The sequence below is a fragment of the Aplidium turbinatum genome, chromosome 14 (genome assembly GCF_918807975.1).
Source record: "Aplidium turbinatum chromosome 14, kaAplTurb1.1, whole genome shotgun sequence".
Lineage (NCBI taxonomy): Eukaryota > Metazoa > Chordata > Ascidiacea > Aplousobranchia > Polyclinidae > Aplidium > Aplidium turbinatum.
In genome coordinates, this window is record NC_137485.1 from 17,826,869 (window position 1) to 17,844,964 (window position 18,096).

The 18,096-nt window shown below is 39.4% G+C and overlaps 1 protein-coding gene across 2 annotated transcripts in view; it reads right to left on the minus strand.

Annotated features, from left to right (window-relative positions):
- Positions 1 to 10,981: 10,981 nt before the first annotated feature.
- LOC145783405 (regulating synaptic membrane exocytosis protein 2-like) overlaps positions 10,982 to 18,096 on the minus strand; it is a 42,707-nt gene continuing 35,592 nt past the window's right edge. The window contains exons 20-30 of one of the 2 annotated variants that reach the window (XM_082595269.1): positions 17,530 to 17,780; positions 17,181 to 17,308; positions 16,685 to 16,836; positions 16,276 to 16,442; positions 15,532 to 15,631; positions 14,501 to 14,657; positions 14,166 to 14,298; positions 13,676 to 13,778; positions 13,056 to 13,146; positions 12,332 to 12,471; positions 10,982 to 12,189 (exon numbers count right to left, since the gene is read on the minus strand). In XM_082595269.1, the coding sequence (XP_082451395.1) occupies positions 11,980 to 12,189; positions 12,332 to 12,471; positions 13,056 to 13,146; positions 13,676 to 13,778; positions 14,166 to 14,298; positions 14,501 to 14,657; positions 15,532 to 15,631; positions 16,276 to 16,442; positions 16,685 to 16,836; positions 17,181 to 17,308; positions 17,530 to 17,780 (1,632 nt within the window). In that variant the 3' untranslated portion in view covers positions 10,982 to 11,979. Of the gene's footprint in view, positions 12,190 to 12,331; positions 12,472 to 13,055; positions 13,147 to 13,675; positions 13,779 to 14,165; positions 14,299 to 14,500; positions 14,658 to 15,531; positions 15,632 to 16,275; positions 16,443 to 16,684; positions 16,849 to 17,180; positions 17,309 to 17,529; positions 17,781 to 18,096 lie in introns of both variants that reach the window. The other variant, XM_082595270.1, reaches the window with a different exon arrangement.

Sequence of the window (18,096 nt, forward strand, 5' to 3'; positions counted from 1 at the left end):
CACATGCGATTACGGCTTGATCACCATTTGTACGGTACATCAAAACTTGAATTAGAGATACTCAATAACCATTCAAAATGCAAAAAAATTCAGAAACCTTTACTGAGAAAAGCATACAATGAAATAAAGTTCTTGCAACCATTATGACAACATGCACTACAGATGTAATAGGCAGCTGGCAGCTAGAAGCAGCTGATTACCGGTACCTTAACTGAGTAATGAGCAGGCCCGGATTTAGGGAGGCAGAGGGGGCAGTTGCCCCGGGCCACCCGACTTTTGAAGGACCCCTCTATGTGGAAAAAATGTGATTTTGTGTTATTTTTTTCCTTTTGGCCTTTAAAGTTTCTGCAAAACGCTGTGCAGTACTGGACTGATGCTACTGTAAACGTAGAGGTGGCTTTTCGCGCCGTAGGCGCGAAAACATTTTTTTTCACGGGGGCCCCCCGATTTAAAAGTGCCCCGGGCCCCTCATCAGCTAAATCCGGCCCTGGTAATGAGTATTGTACAGGTACGGTACACCTACTTTAACACACAGGACACAGCCCACAAAGCACAAACTGACAAAGACAAACCAGTAAACCACATCATTACGGCTTGAAGTGAACACAAATCAGTGTTGCCAGACGCTGACGGATAATTTTCTCCATTGCTTCCGCTTAAATTCCCCAAACTCTGGTCTCAACAATTTCCACCAACTTTTCGGTTGTGCTGAGCCAGTGGTGCCGAAGTAGGGGGGATGGGGGGAATATATCCCCCCCAATATTTTGGCAGCATCCCCCCCAATAATTCAGAAAAAATTAGTTGCTATGAAGTTGTACTTCGATTTAGTTGTTTGTAAGCATCTGGAATTGCTGTTGTTTTTCTTTTATTGATGTTTAATCACAGTTCTAATTGTCCTGGATTTGACGCTAGACAATGAAGGACCTTCATTGAAGGTATTCCGGAAAAATTTGCTGCTAATTTTATTTGCAAGCACCACGGCAAAGAAGAGTCCCTGAAAGATTGGGTGGAGGCTCGATGGCAGCTACTGCAGACACTCAACTGCATTAAGTTATAAAATACTTTACAATCAGTTCATGGACAGAGTTATTGTGGTTACATATATTTTACGTAACTTATCAAAATGTGGTAATATATTATTTAGGTTATTTAAGTGTAAGGATAGTTTATGTTTAAGTATGAGAATGGTTTGTTTATAATTTGAATTAAGATGAAGGCTGTCTAACTGCCTGATGAAATTTCTATCTATCTAATTTATCTAGTTTGGCTATCTGACTCCATGAAATAATTTCCACACAATTATTGTTATTCGAATTATAATTTTAAGTTATCAGAAGGTGTTCGTATAATGTTGTAGGTCTATAACACAATTTGAATTTAAACAGTACAGAATAATGAAATTACAGGATAGTGAAACATTATCACGAGTTATTACATTTTAATTAAACAATCAATTTAATGTTTTTCTGAGAGCTGAACTGGTCTAACTGAGCTGGTTTGATGTGAGCTAGTCCGATTTGATAGAGCTTTTTGTCTAATTGAGCTGGTTTGATGTGATAGAGCTGGTTTGATATGAGCTCTTTGTCTAATTGAGCTGGTTTGATGTGATAGAGCTGGTCTGATTTGATAGAGCTCTTTGTCTAATTGAGCTGGTTTGATGTGATAGAGCTCTTCCGATTTTATCGAGCTCTCGTTAAAGGACGAACAAACCATTTTATTGTGTGCGCCCTTTTTTCTATTTTCTTTGGGAGCAGTTGCATGGAAAATTACAGAAACTTTAGTAAAAGGCAGGAAAACTTATATGTTGAAATAATGGATCGCTACATTTAGTCTGGTCAGTTATGCACGTTTTAGGGCTGTTTTGTGCAAATTTGGGTAGACATTTTTCATATGCACTTTCAAGTTCCTTAGACACATCAGACTCAAAATCCGTCTGGAGCCCGAAAATTTCGGGGGTGGAAGGTCCCCAAAATGCCGCTCCCGTTTGGGGGGTAGTGATGGCTAGAGCGCATGTAGAAAATTTGTTTTATTTTTTTTAAATGGCATATGAGTACTTGTTTGGGGGTAATTTGGCCTGAAAAACCGTTTGGAAGCATCAGTTTTAACCCAAAACAATCATTGAAGCAGATAATGGACAACAGTTGTCCAAAACACTAAAACCGTATGGATAAAATGACCGTTTTTGTGTAGGCTACGTGGCAATATGCGAAAGCGGGAGGCAAGTTTACAGTAACCTGGGCAGTGAAAGGGGTGAGAATTTAGTTTTGAATTGCATTTGCACCAGACAGATTAACTTTTGAGTTTTAAGAGTAGGATTGTTAAGCAGTCAGTCAGTCTTCGCAAAACATTGAGATTGGTCAGTCACAAAGAGAAATCCAACTATAGGCCTACTATTCCCTACAGGGAATACAAAAATTGGATTCCTCTTTTGTTTAGTCTATTTCCAGCAGAGAATAGAAAAGTTTGACTTCCCTTTATTCAGTCAATAGACACACCATTGCAAGAATTTTAATCTTTCTGAGTTACGGTATGGTACATCTTTTGTTTGTCTCATATAATATGACCTAATATTGGTACAAACCAGGCAGTGTTATAATTATCCAATAGGCTATGAAAACTGATTAGTGTTAGAATAAACAAGCTATCACTTTTGTGGTTCTGACTTGCTTCAAGTGTAATTGTACGACAGTTGTCAACGTTGTTTCACCATTTCAATCATTTCACCATCCTGATTACACTAATTTGCCAGAAGCAGCCAGAATATGACAAAATTTGTTTGCCTTATCAAACTATTTGTGGGTTGATTGTAAAGAACACCAAAACTTTCACTCGTCCCTGTCACACCCCTGCAACTCAGTCACAGCTCTCTCGTGGACGCACAAAGAACAAGGCTGGTTTTATCAACTGCCACCTTACGATCAAGCTGTAGCCTACTCTATTATTAGGTCTAAAAACTTGATGCAAGCCTTGTTCCATCATGGGATAACCTTATCTTACTATAGCACTCTTCGCTTCATTGAAGAACTCTCAGTTACAGTAAAATACCTTTACTGCAGATCAGGTGGAAGAGTATTGCCAACTGCCCTACGACATGGTGTATTTACTGTGGTAGTTGATGACAACATCGACCAAAACAGCTCCAGTTTTGCTGCAATTCATCACCTGCATTGAACATCCGTTTCAATCATGCAGTTTCAATTGCATAATGATCCAGATGAACAGCGGGTCAGAAGAAAGTATGCATACATGGCCACAGAAGAAGTACACCAACTGAAGTCAAATAACACATGTTCGCTTGATACATTCCTCAATGTATCACTTGCAAATCTGCCTAAACATACACAACGCCCCCAATACACTATGCATGACTTTGAAGAATCATTTAAAGAGAACATTCAACTGATACTCCAACAACAAAACAGTGAAGAAGATTACTGCTGAATGTGAAGGATGCTGTCAGCAATTACTACAATGCAAAGGGAAGAAGAAGATTACAGTACCGGTACTCCTCCTTCATGGGTTGCATACCATAGCCTACAACTAAAGCAAGAGATCAAACTGCAAACATCACAACAATCAATAGCATTCTTCCAATAATCGACCATGTGAGTCATAGCTGGGATTTGCAACTGCACATTATGAGCATTGCCAAAGATTATACAGCATATCTGAATCCCGGCCAGGTCGCTGTTGGTTGTTCACTGTTCAGATCAACCACTGTACGCAATGAAGAAACAGATACAGTGGTTATGTCCAAACCAAGACGATTACGTTTGTTTCCTAGGTGGATTGCATATTGAACATACTGCTCTACTCTGTGTTGGACAGCTGCTGAAAGGCACTGGTTTTGATACGATTATCAACTCGACTGCTTTACATACTGTCGGATTGACCAATGCCATATGTGATGTGAACCACATTAAAAAAGCAAGATACGCTTTGCAAATGACAGCAGTATGCTTGAAAAAACTTTCAAAGGATGCTTATGAACTATCAGAACATGAAGACGGACAACAATCATTCCAAGATTGGTTGTCTAAAAGTAATGAAAGTACAATGTTCAAGTATTGGTTCAACATTCTACAAATCATAAAAACAGTTCTATTGTACGTGAGATCCTTGCGAAAGGCTAACCTTCCACTTTTCAGGCACAATCGAAGAATTAATAGCCTCCTCCATTTTTTTGCATTGGATCACATCAATTATGCTAGGTGGTCGTCAGTCTTCATACAAAACTTAAGATAAATCGAAGTGTTACACATTCTATTTGTTTGAACACTTTATGGCTGGTCACGTTGTTGTAAATTTTGTGAGACAGCAATTCTTCAAAGTAGCGTTTGACCAGCGCCACGAGCAAAACAACAAACAAGTAAAGCATCCCAAGGAGGATATATCAATCTGGTCAACAAGGAAGATCTAGACTTTCTACGCAAGATCGAGATATCTCTTCCAGAGATGCTTCACTACCTGGAGAAAGTCAATGGTAAGAATAATACTATGACCAAGCAACACAAAGAATGTTCAGCGGCATTTATCGAGCAGTTTGTGCAGGACTGTTAAAAGATATACAAAAAGCTCCACATTAACCCATTCAGCAGGCAACAACAGTTTACAAAGCTGAACTCGTCGGCCATTTTTCCAGTAGAGGTTACTGTTGATTGTAAGAAAATCTTTGACTTGGGAAAGGCACAGTAGCCTACAACAACTTCAAGAAGACCCGTTTTGTTGAAGGGACAGATGATGTAATCATCATCATCAACCAATTTTGATTATACAGGCCATGAATTAATCCTCATGTCGAGGGTGTGGCCTGAGGCTGTCTGTCGAGAACGAAGTCTTCCCCTCCACACCTCGCGATTTATTGGGTTGGCATAGTCCATGTTCAGGGTAATAAAAACACCAATCAGAAAGAACGCTTTGAAGTTGCCAAGCACTGCTGGGAAAATTCAAATGGAATGCCCCAAAGTGATGTTTAATCCTGCAATGATGAACAAGCTTCGTGATGCCTGTTGGAACAGGAAAGAACTTGCAATAGATGTTTTTTGCTTCGAATTTACAGGTTTGAAAGAAGGCCTTTTATATTCTTTATGTCTACTTTTTCTGTAGTTTTGTTTTATTGTTAGCCTGCAAATTAGTTGAAAGTATTTCGTAATATGCGTACAATTCTTAATGTCTGTATTTTTAGGGTTACCAGAGTGCCTGGCAACCAAAGATGGCTTACTATATCACAACCCAAAATCAAGGATCATTGATTGCTTGACAAGCAAGTCAGTCACTTATCCAGAAAAGGCAGATGAGCTTGTGGTTGATCTTTCTGTCATCATTCGAGCTAAAGCTGCTACCGTGGAAAAGAATTCTACATTTGAGGAATTTACAATAATGGTCTTAAATGAGACAGCCAGCATGGGAGAAAAGCAGCACAGAATTGACTTGGTTGCAGATCAATACCACGCCTTAAGCATAAAGTGCATTACAAGGAAACAACGTGGGTCGGACACTAACCCAGAACTTAAGTTTGAAAAAAAGGATCTCTTACCGCCAAACTTTTCTGGCTCATATCTTACGAACTCGGCAAACAAAACGAGATTGAACCAACTTATTGCTGACATCAGCAAAGAGCATCATTGGTCACGACTTGGGTATATTGTTTTTTCATGCATTTGCTGGAGGAGATGCAACAAGCTCCTTTTACCTAATTTCTAAACGCAGCTGGTTCCATATGTGGAAGCAATATCCTAAAGTGGAACAACTCACAAGAGTTTTCCAAAGCTTCAGCTGGCTACCATCAGAAGCATGTCTGACTGAGAGCATGTCAGATATTGCTGATTTTGTTTCATTTGCATATGCAAAAAAAGAGGCCAACTTGAATCGACTTTGGTAAGAGCTGTTCGTCTCATCATCATCGAATGAATTAAGGGACCTTCCACTTACACTTGATGCCCTGACTCTACATGTTCATTGCAGCGCGTATCAGGCAGGATGGATAATTATGGGGAAACACTATAAATCAGTCTGTTTGAACATTGAGGTTGGGTTAAATTGCAGAATGAGCTGAGCATTCAGTGGACAACAGTTGCAAGAGCACAACATTTGGAAAGACTGACGAAGACTTGCAAGTGCAAGATAGCTAACTGTGACACCTGTCAATGTGCAAAATCAGGGTTGCAATGCCTTAGTTTTTGTACCTGTAAGAGACAATGTGCAGTGTAGCATGACACTGAAGAAGATCATTTCATTGAGTAAAACAAACAACAACTATATTATATACGGTACGGTAACCAACTAACCATTTGCAAAATATTGTGCTTTTTGACGTTTTTTTTGCAATTTTTCGCTATTTTAATGTAAATAACTGGCTTTGTGATGATTTTAGATGAAAATAGGTGCTTTTAAACGATTTTTTGGGCCAAATTACCCCAAATTGACTACCCGCATGCTATAATTTAAAACATTTTGATATTTTCTTGTATGCGCTTCATTGTCTTGTAGCCCCAAAAGTGGGAGCAGCCGTTTGGGCACTTTCCACCCCCGAAATTTTCGGGCTCCAGACGGTTTTTACATCTACTGCACCTAAGCAACTCGAAAATATAGGTGAAAAATGTCTACCCAAGTTTGCACCGAAATGTGCATAACTGACCAGACTAATTATGTCTGAACTGACCGAGAGGTTTGAAAGTAGCCTGAATTCTGATTTGGCAAAGTATAAAGAACTTGCACGAATTTTCAAGACCGGCTTAGTTCCTGAAATGGTCAAAAATTATCCAGAGCTGAATAGACAATCGATGAGTTATCAAATTGATTCATTCAGCAAGGCAACAGCACCAAAATCTCTGTACGATGCCAAAAGAGCTTACCAGGCATTGTCCGAGTTGAAAAAAACCTCTCTATTCTCAAATACTCCAGCTGATTAAGAACCTCTTTTTGCCCGGTAAGCTTTGCTGCTTGTGAGAGGTCGTTTTCCATTCTTCGTAGATTGAAAACCTGACTGAGAAATACTTTGGGACAGGAAAGGTTAAATGCTAGCATTGTTTGCAACATTGACCAAAATATTCTTTGACATCAGCATAAATGACAGTGCTAATGTATTTTCAATGAGCACTACCGTAAAACGCAATTTGGTTGTAACAAGTTCTTGTGATGTGTTTGAAAGTTAGCATTTTTATCATAAATTTGCAAATGTTCTTCTGTAGCTTCGATTGTTTTCAGTCTCCTGACTAGTGACTTTGTCCTATAGCGCACTAAGTGTAGTGATTCTAGTGAAGGAGAGGGTAAAAAGAAAAGTAGCCTATAACTTCTGTTGTTTTTTTTGGAAAAACTAAGTATTCATTGGAAGGTCATAGCTTCGAATCCAGCTGGAGGTACCAATTTTTCTTTGCTTGTTTCTTAATCTTGCAGCAGTCATTCACAAGAGCACAGGTAGCGCTTTTATCTCCACTATTTCTTGTCTGTGTATTATGCTGTTAGCAGCTAATTTACCGAGGTCCGGTGATTGTTTAATAAACCTAATAGGCCTACCACAACCACTAAAATTGTGTATAAAAGTATGCATCCCCCCCAATGTTCAAAATTGTCTAAAATTTGATAAAATTTTGATTTATCCCCCCCAATCCTCAACTAACTTCGGCACCACTGTGCTGAGCTGATGGCTTTGGTTATGTTGAGATGATGGATGGATAAAAAAAAACATCTTCACGTGTTTGCAAAGTAATTTGGTTGCCCAAAAATCTGAACGACCTAAAGAGCTTTTCCTGAATTGGGACAAATTTCGGTCACCACTTTAACATGAAAAATTTCTGTCATAGCCTATCCACTGAAACGTCGAACCAATCGTAAGCTACGTTTACTGTGACGTAAAAAAGTGCGAAAAGCAGATGATGGAAAGTAAATTAAGTGAAGGACAGGTGTTGCCTTCGACGGCATGGCGAAACATGTTAGGGTTTGGGAAGAAGTCGTTTCGATGACTTGGGTTCGATTCTCACTCCTGCCATAATTTTTTTACCAAACAAAGTTCAAAGCAAACATCCACTCTCTGGCTGAGTGCTGAAAGGGCTCAGTTCAGTTGTTATTATTCTTGACTATTGCAGCGTCCTGCGGTTTTTCTTATGTATTTTTATGTCTTATTATACTGGTTGGTTGGTTGATTGAATCTTTACCCTCGGACTGATAAAGCTTCTTGCAGAGCTTAATCCTGGCAGTTTCGCATACTTGTTGAGGCTTTGAATCACTGATGCAGGCCGGCCACCGAGATTGACAGTGAAGTTTCCGATTGTTGAAATCTTGTTGGCGGAAAACTATTCCATCCATTAGATGCCACTGAATGAAGAGCAGTCTTTAACGTGCGTTGCTCAAGCGCACACCCCGAGAGTCGAACCAGCGCCGCTTGATCTTGAAGGTTCTTCGTTCCAGAACTGACGCGCTAACCAACTGAGCTATCGGGGCGGACTGTTGTGAAACCTGGAGGCCTTTCATCTCCTGCAGTTTTTCCTTAGGACATTGTAGAAATTTGAAACGCTAGCTAAGAATTCAGTGCTTTGGTAGGCTATCGTGTTTGCAAGCTAGCGTCGCTCAGGGCATTTCTATTTTTGTAAACTCCTTAAACCAATGCATCTAGCGTTGAAATTTCATTAGTAGGCCTAGCCTATGATTTTTTTTCTCAGTCATTGAGTAGGCCTACTATTCTTTTCCAGTCGTTGAGTCGTCGTTGAGTCCAGTCATTGGCTCACTTCAGGGTGGAGATCAGGGTAACAGCCAAAAAAGGTTGAGAACCACTGCTGGAGTGATGGTTTGAAAATTTTTTTCTACAATAAATAGGCTAAGTTACATGCAAGTAGATATTGTTCTCTGGTCATTTCCATCGCACTACCGCGCTCGGAATGTTGCTGTAGCCTAGGCTAAGTAAATACTAGGCTACTCACAGCTATAGGTAGGCTATGAGTGGATAGTCTGGACTATACGGATACACGTAGGATAACAATAGGATAAACGTCAACATAGCAAAGGTCTAGAAAAGGGATTATTAAACGACAAAACGTAGGCTAAACATTAAAGCGTGCTTTAAGTAATTAAGTTAAAATATAATTGGTAGGCTACGGTCACAACCCCTTCAGAAAAATTTAAGATAAAAGGGAAATAAAAAAAAAGCTACAAATAAAAACAACAACATATATCCAGGCCCAGGGCCGTGATAACTGCCTGGGGAAGGCTACGGTACGTTTGATAAGGGACTCACTCATTTTAGTCTGTGTAAGTTTTTTGGACTGTTTAAAAGATAAAAAAAAATGCTAGGCTACAGAAGCTTGTAATCAATAGCTACGGTAAGTAAATCATGCAAGGCCGTATTTACTGCTTTCCAAACCCCCGACTGGGGGCCTACCTCCAGTGCCGGTCTTTGGGGTGTGCAAACCGAGCGATCGCACAGGGCCCGCAAATTAGGGGGCTTGCAATTTACTCAGAAAATGCAGTAAGTTTGTCATTTCCAATGGAAAAATTCAACAAAGGAATTATAGCAACAAGAAAACATAAAGACTCAATGGGTGCAACGTATTTCGTCCCCTGAACATTTCGTACCCTGAAAAAATCAAGTAAAAAAAAAACAGAGCCGAAGTCGCTGATCGGAGTTGACGCAAACATTTCAAAATTTCTCTCGATCTTTTCAGGGGACGAAATAGGTCGAAATTTGATTTTGTTACACGATTTCAGGGTACGAATACACCTTTGTTCCCGGTGCTGGACCCGTGCCACCGGGGGAGAGCTCGGACGACCTGCCTGGGTGCGGCTGGGTCGCCTCCGCACGGGTGTTGGGCGCTTCGCTTCCTTGATGCACAAATGGGGCCTATCAACATCTGCGGCATGCAACTGTGGTGCAGAGGAACAAACAGCAGATCACATCCTCTACCACTGCCCGACGTTTACTCCTCCAAGGGCAGTTGGCCTGTCAACGCTGGAAGACTCTACAATCAAGTGGCTGCTCGAAGAATGCCCGGACATTTGACCCCAATAAAATGTAGTCCAAAAAAACAACCTTTCATACAAAAGAAGGGTACAAATTTTTAAGGGGACGAAATAGGTTGCATCCAGACTCAACATAGAGACATAGCTTTATTTTCAAAAAATGCCAATGAAAGCATGATCTTATCCTTTTGCTATGCCACCGGACAGCACCATCTTACAGTAATATTCATACCAAAATTTTTGTTGAACATGTTCTCAGAATGCCCCAAATTCAAAGTAATTTTTCAAAATTCTCTTGGGGAGACCCCCCACTGCTGGGTGTCCGTCAAACCACTCCGCTGACCGTCAAACCACCCCACCCCCTTTATTGGATCATTGTCATTGGGGGCCGCAAAGCATATATCGCACAGGACCCGAAATACCCTAAGACCGGCACTGCTATCTCTAACTAGAGACCCACTTTGTTTGTGCAGCGTCTTTTGGTTTGTAATTCTACACTTTTTTTTCTATTTAAAAAAAATCTTGCTTGCTTTGCTCGCTCAATCAAATTTCGTTTATCTCGGCGATATTAGGCAAGTAGGCTATAGCTAAGATTAAAAGTTTAAAAAGTTTTTTGTGTCTAAAAAGTCTTTGAGACTCAACTACTGTGCCTTATCAATGTGTTCACCTAGTTAGGATGACTTCCGAATTTGTCATCCCCTGTGGTTAGCCAGCGGAAGATACCATCTTGTCAGTTTCCATTGCTGCCTCGTGTCAACAGATGGTTGCAATCCACACCAACACCTATGTTACACTTCCATCAAAACATGTGGGTAGGTTATCTTTCAGAGATGTTTACAGTATCAAGATCACTGAAAATTGGTAGGATTGGGACAGGATCACGCATACATCCGCCTCCTCACCTCAGTGATTAAGCGCTCGACTCAAGATCATGCACACTGGTTCGGATCTCTTGGTGTGCGCTTGAGCAACGCTCATGCGCGAAACACGTGTCTATCATTTCTTGCTACACTCGACTACCGAGAACAAGCAATCTTAAGCATTGTGTAATCAGTTCAAAGCAATGGTAGATGCCATGTTGCACCGACAACTGATATTTTGCAATAAACAAAAAAGTAGCTTAGACACGAGACCATGCGCTCAACATTTCATCAATTGGTCATGAGCTCAAATAGCCTACATGAGAGATGATATTATTTTTCTTTCAAAAAGTGACCTTAAAATTTAGAATTGGGATAAGATGATTTGAGTTAGTGTGCATTTTAGTGACAAAAAATACATCGCATTGAAAATAAGCCTATATGATATCCAGGTCACAAAAACTGGCAATGCTTCATTTAGCCTACTCACAAAATACTGAAAATGATGTTGAAAATCTGATTTGCTATAATAATCCATGGTTGCTATTGTTGTCGTCTTCGAAAAACGAAAGGTTTCGCAATCACAAATCTCTGTTACAATTGGCAGGAAGGAAGGACTTATCCTCTTTTGTAAGACAATATTTTGCAACATATAAAGATGACGCAGAACGTAGCCAACAAAATGTGAACTAGAACCAAAGTACGCAGGTCATATCTCTTGTTTTTCAGTGGAATGCAGACTAGAAAGAGTGAAAAAATATCTGAATTATTAGTAGCAGAAATGTACAGCAATTACATAAGCAATAGGCAGTAGAACTTGAATCTCAAAGCACATAAACTATTCAAATTATTTAGAGCTATCATTGATTAAAATGTAAAACACACAACGGTAAAATTTTAAAACCAGCAGTCTAAAATCACAAACAGGGATGTTCATAGAATTGCACAAGCGCACACTGCGATGCTTTTCTGTGTTGGTGAAACAGAAGAGTCTTCAGCGTCTCTCCCACGCGAGGGGACGGCCACGACCACCGTGCTTCAGTTGTAGCTCTTCACGCATCTTTAACTCTTCTGTTATCCACCTCTTTTTATAAGTACATGCACATTTTGATGTTTTTGCACTCCTTATGTAGCGATATACTGGCTGATATGTTTTTCTGGTGTTCAATTAGCCCTGGAAACCACTGGCGTGGTTCTCCAAAGAAGTTTTTGATCCAGACATATCATCCAATAAAGAAATCTCCAATATGGAACTTGTTGGAAACAAAGTGTACCAGCCTTCTTGTTTGGATTGTTGGTCACTGGAAAGTATTTTGATTTGAGCCATTCCCATAAAAGACTTGGAATCCAAACGGCCGTAATCTCCCCACACAACAACCTGAAAAAACATGAGTTAAAGCAACCGATATACGTAACAGGTAATTCTACACTGGGTTTTGTGCGCAAAAAAAATGAAGGGATATGAAAATGAGTTGTCTTTTCTGACATCATTGAATTACTCAGAGATCTTGTAAACTCACTTGTAGGCTATTGCCGTATTGGTTTGGTTCAAAGCGAACAGATTGGCGAAATTCGGGATTGCGTGATTTCAAAGCTGTTTTCGTTTTCCGCTTCGCGATGCACTGTTTCTCGAACATCAAGTACACTTTCACATGGATGGCTGTGAAACAAAATTCAAATTTAAACAGGTCACAAGAGGCGAAAACATTTCCGTCATGTATGCCTCTGTGGCATTACATACGTGTCAGTCTGAAAACGATGCTTTTGTTTCTAGGCTATTTTAAGCACAAAGAGCAAGCAACGATGATGGTAGTCATGACTTGTGCAGTTGATTAGAGAACTCAAGACAGCTCAAAATGGTTTTCAAATTACAACTTTCACTCCTTGAGAATGTGTAATAAAGGAAGAGACCATACAGCACATGACTAACGACCGCATCATTTTTCACCCATCAAAAGCACTGGCTATAATGGAAGACCCAAACCAAAAAAATTCTCTTCATTTAGTCCAACACCTTTGCTGTGAGGTAGTAAAAGACAAATCCTTGGTCAGATGGATCAAGTGACAGGTGTTAACATTTCAACTTCGAACAAAAACTTCGTAGTGATTCTCTGTCGATGAACTTACGTTGATATTATTACTAGACAAGATGTTGACTTCAGTGCGATGACTTTACGTTCTTAACATGTTTGAGTAAGTTCAAAACTGTACACATTGCAAAAAAATCATTGAACAATTCGTTACCAGGTGGAGCTTTGGCGCCTGGTTTCAGCACAAGGCCTTCTGCTCGCTTGACAACAACTTCTAAGCCAGCTCCGGTGTCGCTGATGGCCAACTGGAACACAAGAATTCACACGTTCTCGAAAGCAATTGATTAATTAGTGATTGGAAAGAACAATAAATAAAGCTTCAATTTTTGAAAAGCCATTTTTATTAAAAGCATTAATAAAGTTGATAGTAACTTTGCAAACTTCTTTCCCTGCAAAAATTCTACAACAACTGCAAGAACTGGTTTGGTTGGTTGGTTTTGAATCTTTATCCTCGGACTGACAAAGCCTTGATGGGTTATTCCTGGTAGTTTTGCATACTTTTGCTTTTGACGCAGGGCCGGTTACCGAGCTTGACAAAGTGAAGTTTCCGATTGTTGAAGTCTTGTTGCCGGGGAATTATTCCATCCATTAGGTTCCGCTGAATAGAGAGCAGTCCTTGGACTGCGTTGCTCAAGCGCATACACCAAAAGTCGAACCAGCGCTGTTTGAACTTGAAGCTTCTTCTTTCACGAAGCCACGCGCTAACCAACTGAGCTATCGGGGCGGACAATACATTGTCCGTCAGATAAGGTTTAATTTGAAAGTATAAATCACCTGAATCTTCCCGAGGGTACTGGCAGCTAGAGTTTGCCTTCCAGCCACCTGGCCAACGCCCAAGCCACCAACAAAATCCTTCAACGTTCTGTCAACAGATCGTCTGAGGACAATTTGAAAGTAAATTCAAAATTATGGGTTAGTTTTATCCAAGTGGTTTACTTGACTTGACGAAATTTCGTTTTTGCCGGTGAGATTAACACATATACTCACGCTCTCTCATAAGCAACACATTCAAATGATGTTTCATTTAATAATTAATCATTGCTGATTACGATTACCCAGAGAACTTGACTTTAAAATCTATTTACAGGCTGAAAAATTACGAAACCAGACTATTAGTTGGAGTTACTAGCCACGGCGCCTACTAATGGTTTCACCCTGCAGATGAAAAAGTGACGCTCTTCTTATTTTATTTTATCTATCAGAAAGCCGACCAACTTTTTCCTTTTATTTAACACCCAACAAAATCTTTTATCCAAGAAATTACCCTGATCCTTCAGATGCTAAGCTTTGAACTGATCCTGATGCGGAACCCCTGCTCCCATCCTTCTGAAGAGTTGGGTGAACCCCAAACTCAGAACATCTTGTGGAAGATGATGTCGTCTTTTGTCTGTTGCTTTCTGTTAACGAACAAAAGTCAACAAGATGGCGAAGAGAAAGCGTGGAACAATTGGCTACTTTTCACATTGAAAGCTATAGATGGACAATCAATCATGTCCACATAATCAATACAACAATGTTAATATGTAATAACTAATAATACAACTATATTACATAATCACAACGTTAATCTATGCAATACTACGTAGAAATGTTCATTACCAAGTGTACTGCTGCTTTGGCTTCTATTTTTCAAACCAACCAAGAGCTTTTGTGCGAAGAAGTTATTGTTGTTTTTGCGGCTAGATGGCGAGCTGTTCTTCGAGTGCGGTGACGTTTGGTTCGATGACGAAGCACTTTTTGAACCTAAACTTTTCAGCTGTTGCAATAAAAAAAAAGTGAATCACTCAAAAGTGGTTTCTGTGACACTGTACAATGTGTATTGTGTTTGCAGCAAAAATAAACAATATGAGTCCCATGTTTAAATAGAATATACACGATTGTTTAAACTTTATAAATAAATCATATCGAATACAGTTACTGTCCACTAAAAATCGTAACAGGCTGTTACACTCTTATTGGGACCGTCAGAAGGTTCTTATTCAAATATATTCCATTTCTAATTCTGATAATTCAAAAGTTCTGAGACAGATATGCAGTGATCATCTTGATCAAAAAATAATCTGTAAAAATTACGACACATTTTGTCATAATTACATCCTTCAATAAATCCATCGCCAATTCACATTAAAAAAAAGGACAATTTCAAATAAGCTGTCAGTTGGTTGGTCTGTATGACCTAGGTCAGCTTCCACTAATCCATGTTTGTACCATAGCCGTCTACATACACAGGCCTTGACAACGTGCGAACTGGAAGCCTGACTGAATGCCGGTTACTTTATATCTATTTGAAATGATAGTTTTGAGAAACCCAGTTACCAAAGTGCAATCACTGAATCTAAAATCACTACAAAACTCCAATTTTACGTGACAAATATTTTCCCAATTACGAGTGTTGCCAAAAGATTTTCGGATTTTCAGCACAAGTGCGAAAATCTAGACCGTTATTTAAATGGTGTATTTAGCACAAAAACAACTCAAACCCACAAAAAATATACACAAAGATTGTATTTATTAACTACTACCCAAACTATTAACTTATACTAGCGATTTTGACTACTAACAGGTCAGTCTTCAGTCAAATTTTAAGCTGCATGTCATGGACTATGTATAAAGGTCGCCATGATTTGTACCTTGCTCGGTGCGTGCAAATTGGCGTTGAGACTGACGCTTTTTGAGAGAGTGTCGTCTGCCACTTTGCTCGATGCGTTGCCGCTGTCAACATTGTCAACGCTGAAACATGAATAAGATTCGTCATGGCAATAATATTGCCTTGGAAGAAGAAAAACTCTAGTAACAAAAGAAAAGCAGACGAAGAAAATAACTATGATGAGTTATTTACAAGTAAATCGTGGAGCTGGAGATTTTTTACTTATTAAGCCTAACGCAAAAACACTTTTTAAAAAAAACTTGAAAAACTTATGAAACAACGGTGCTTTGCTGGGTATCACTATAGCGTCAGATCTACTGCTTCATTATCAGCTCCTCGTGTTTTAAATAGTAAACATAAACATATTTTCATGTATTCATTCTAATGAAACACACTTGGTATATACAATATACATCTTCTAAGAGTGGTAAAAATAGATCATCTGAACAGTAAAGCTCACGATATATTTGTTGTTTCTGCACCTTTTTCTGCATTAAAACTATTTCAAGAACTTTTTCAAAGCTGCACGAGCCTACAGTGGCAATAAAAACAGCTGAAAAAATTTGCCATTTTTACATCGCAAAACTTAACTTCTGCCAGCAGTTACATTTACAAGCGGGCCTGTGTTGTGCTAGAAGCACGATGTTAGAAGCAAAAATGATAGATAGAAAATATTAAGTTACAGTAAAAAAGAGAGCACTGCCAGATGGTCTGTGAGCACCAGTACCTCAGTCTTCGTGTTCGTTCGCCCATTGCAGAGGTTGATGCTCTGCTGTCAATCAACGAAGAATCACTGCTCATGATGTTTCTCGTTTGGTCGTATGCTATGAATGAATTGGGGAGTGGATCGGAGTTGTGTGTGCTTTGATTTGTCGAGGTGTTTTGTCGCATGTGCTGCAATAAATAAATAAGTTGACACTCATTTTTTTGAAACCAAGCCAACAGATAGCCAAAATCTTTTTAGATGGATTCAATATCTATGGAAGTAGAATCAATCAAAAAAAATAATCCATTTGTTGGCGAGGAACTCCTCAGACCCAACCACAGTTGGATAGCAAATCATCAATAAGTTTCACAAATTAAGTGTAAAATCAACCACAAAAAGTGTGAATATGCTACTCAAATTACAAGCAAACCTCCAAGTTTGGAAGAACACGATAATTATCTTCTCCGCTGGCCAAGTTCAACTGGCCTTGAGCTGAATCGGAATGTGACGGTCTCTCTAAACCACGCTGGCAACTGGGAGAGTGGTTGCTTTTTATCGGCGAATTGTTTCCATATGAGCCGTCTGTGAAGCAAACTGCACAACTAACCTTAACTACACTGTCACTAAATTATAATGCATTGAACGCATGCGATGTTAAAGACAAGTGACCATCGTATCTGCAATCTCATCGTTGGCAAGCTGTCAACTTGAAGGTAGGTAAGTTTCAAACAAAACGTTAGGAAAAAACAGGGCTTAAAATGCCACTGTACTCATCAACTGTATACTGAGCAGAAGAACGACACTAAAACTGTAGACACCACAACAGATATAAAAAAAAGATGCTGGCCAAGATCTTTACAAAATCAGGCTGAAAAAAACATTGTTCGAAAGTTTTATGGTAATCTAAAACAGTAGTGTCTACTCACGTTTAACTCGAGGTCTTGGCGGCGTAAAGCATCCATCGTGGCTCAAATAGTGAGAAGATGAAGGGAGACTGCCACTGTGCATGGGTTTCTTTACGGTTTTGTGTGGATGCTGACCGCCAGTCAGAGCGCTGTGAAATATTGTGGAAAGTTGCAACATTAAACATATCACAGTTTGTTTAAAATAATTTAAAAATACTGCAGCCATAGTTTTTCACATAAAACAAATATATACGAGGCATAGAGTAAAACTTACTGATGCTCTTTATTTAATTTCCATAAAATCAAGTTTGAGTAAAGAAAAGCACAGCAAATATAAAATGTTTATAAAATTTAAAAAAAAATGTGTAACCTGAAATTGGCTTCACTGACGGTTTCTCTGTGGTGTCTGCCCAAAGCATATCTCTCTTGATAGTCTCCACGGCTGGATGTTGTTTGTTGATGATTGCCATGGCCTACTTTCGCATGGGAGCAATGAGAGTCAGGAAATAGTTGCGCCATGGCCGACTGATCGAAAGCCTGGTTCATACCTTCACCGGGAGCCATTAGCTTGTACCACTGAGGGACATCATCAATCCTTGCAAGGCCCAGGTCAATAAGGACCTTGAAATTAAAGTTGGTTTGTTGCTTTCAGTGAAAGAGGGAGGCGAATACTGGATCAATTCCAAAGATCAGATAGGGCGAGTAGTGTACGAGAGAAATTTCAAATTGAAAACTGCATCGGTGTCAGAGTTTTTTCGCTGACAACAATGATTGTTTCCACAATTACGATAATTTCAGATAAAAAACACAACAGACAAAGACTTACTTCAAAAAAGAAACCCAAAGCTGTGTTGCTTTTAGAATAACATTGACTTTTAAGATAGGATGCGCCAACATACTCGACAATCAGTATACACGCAGTTCATCGTTGGATCAG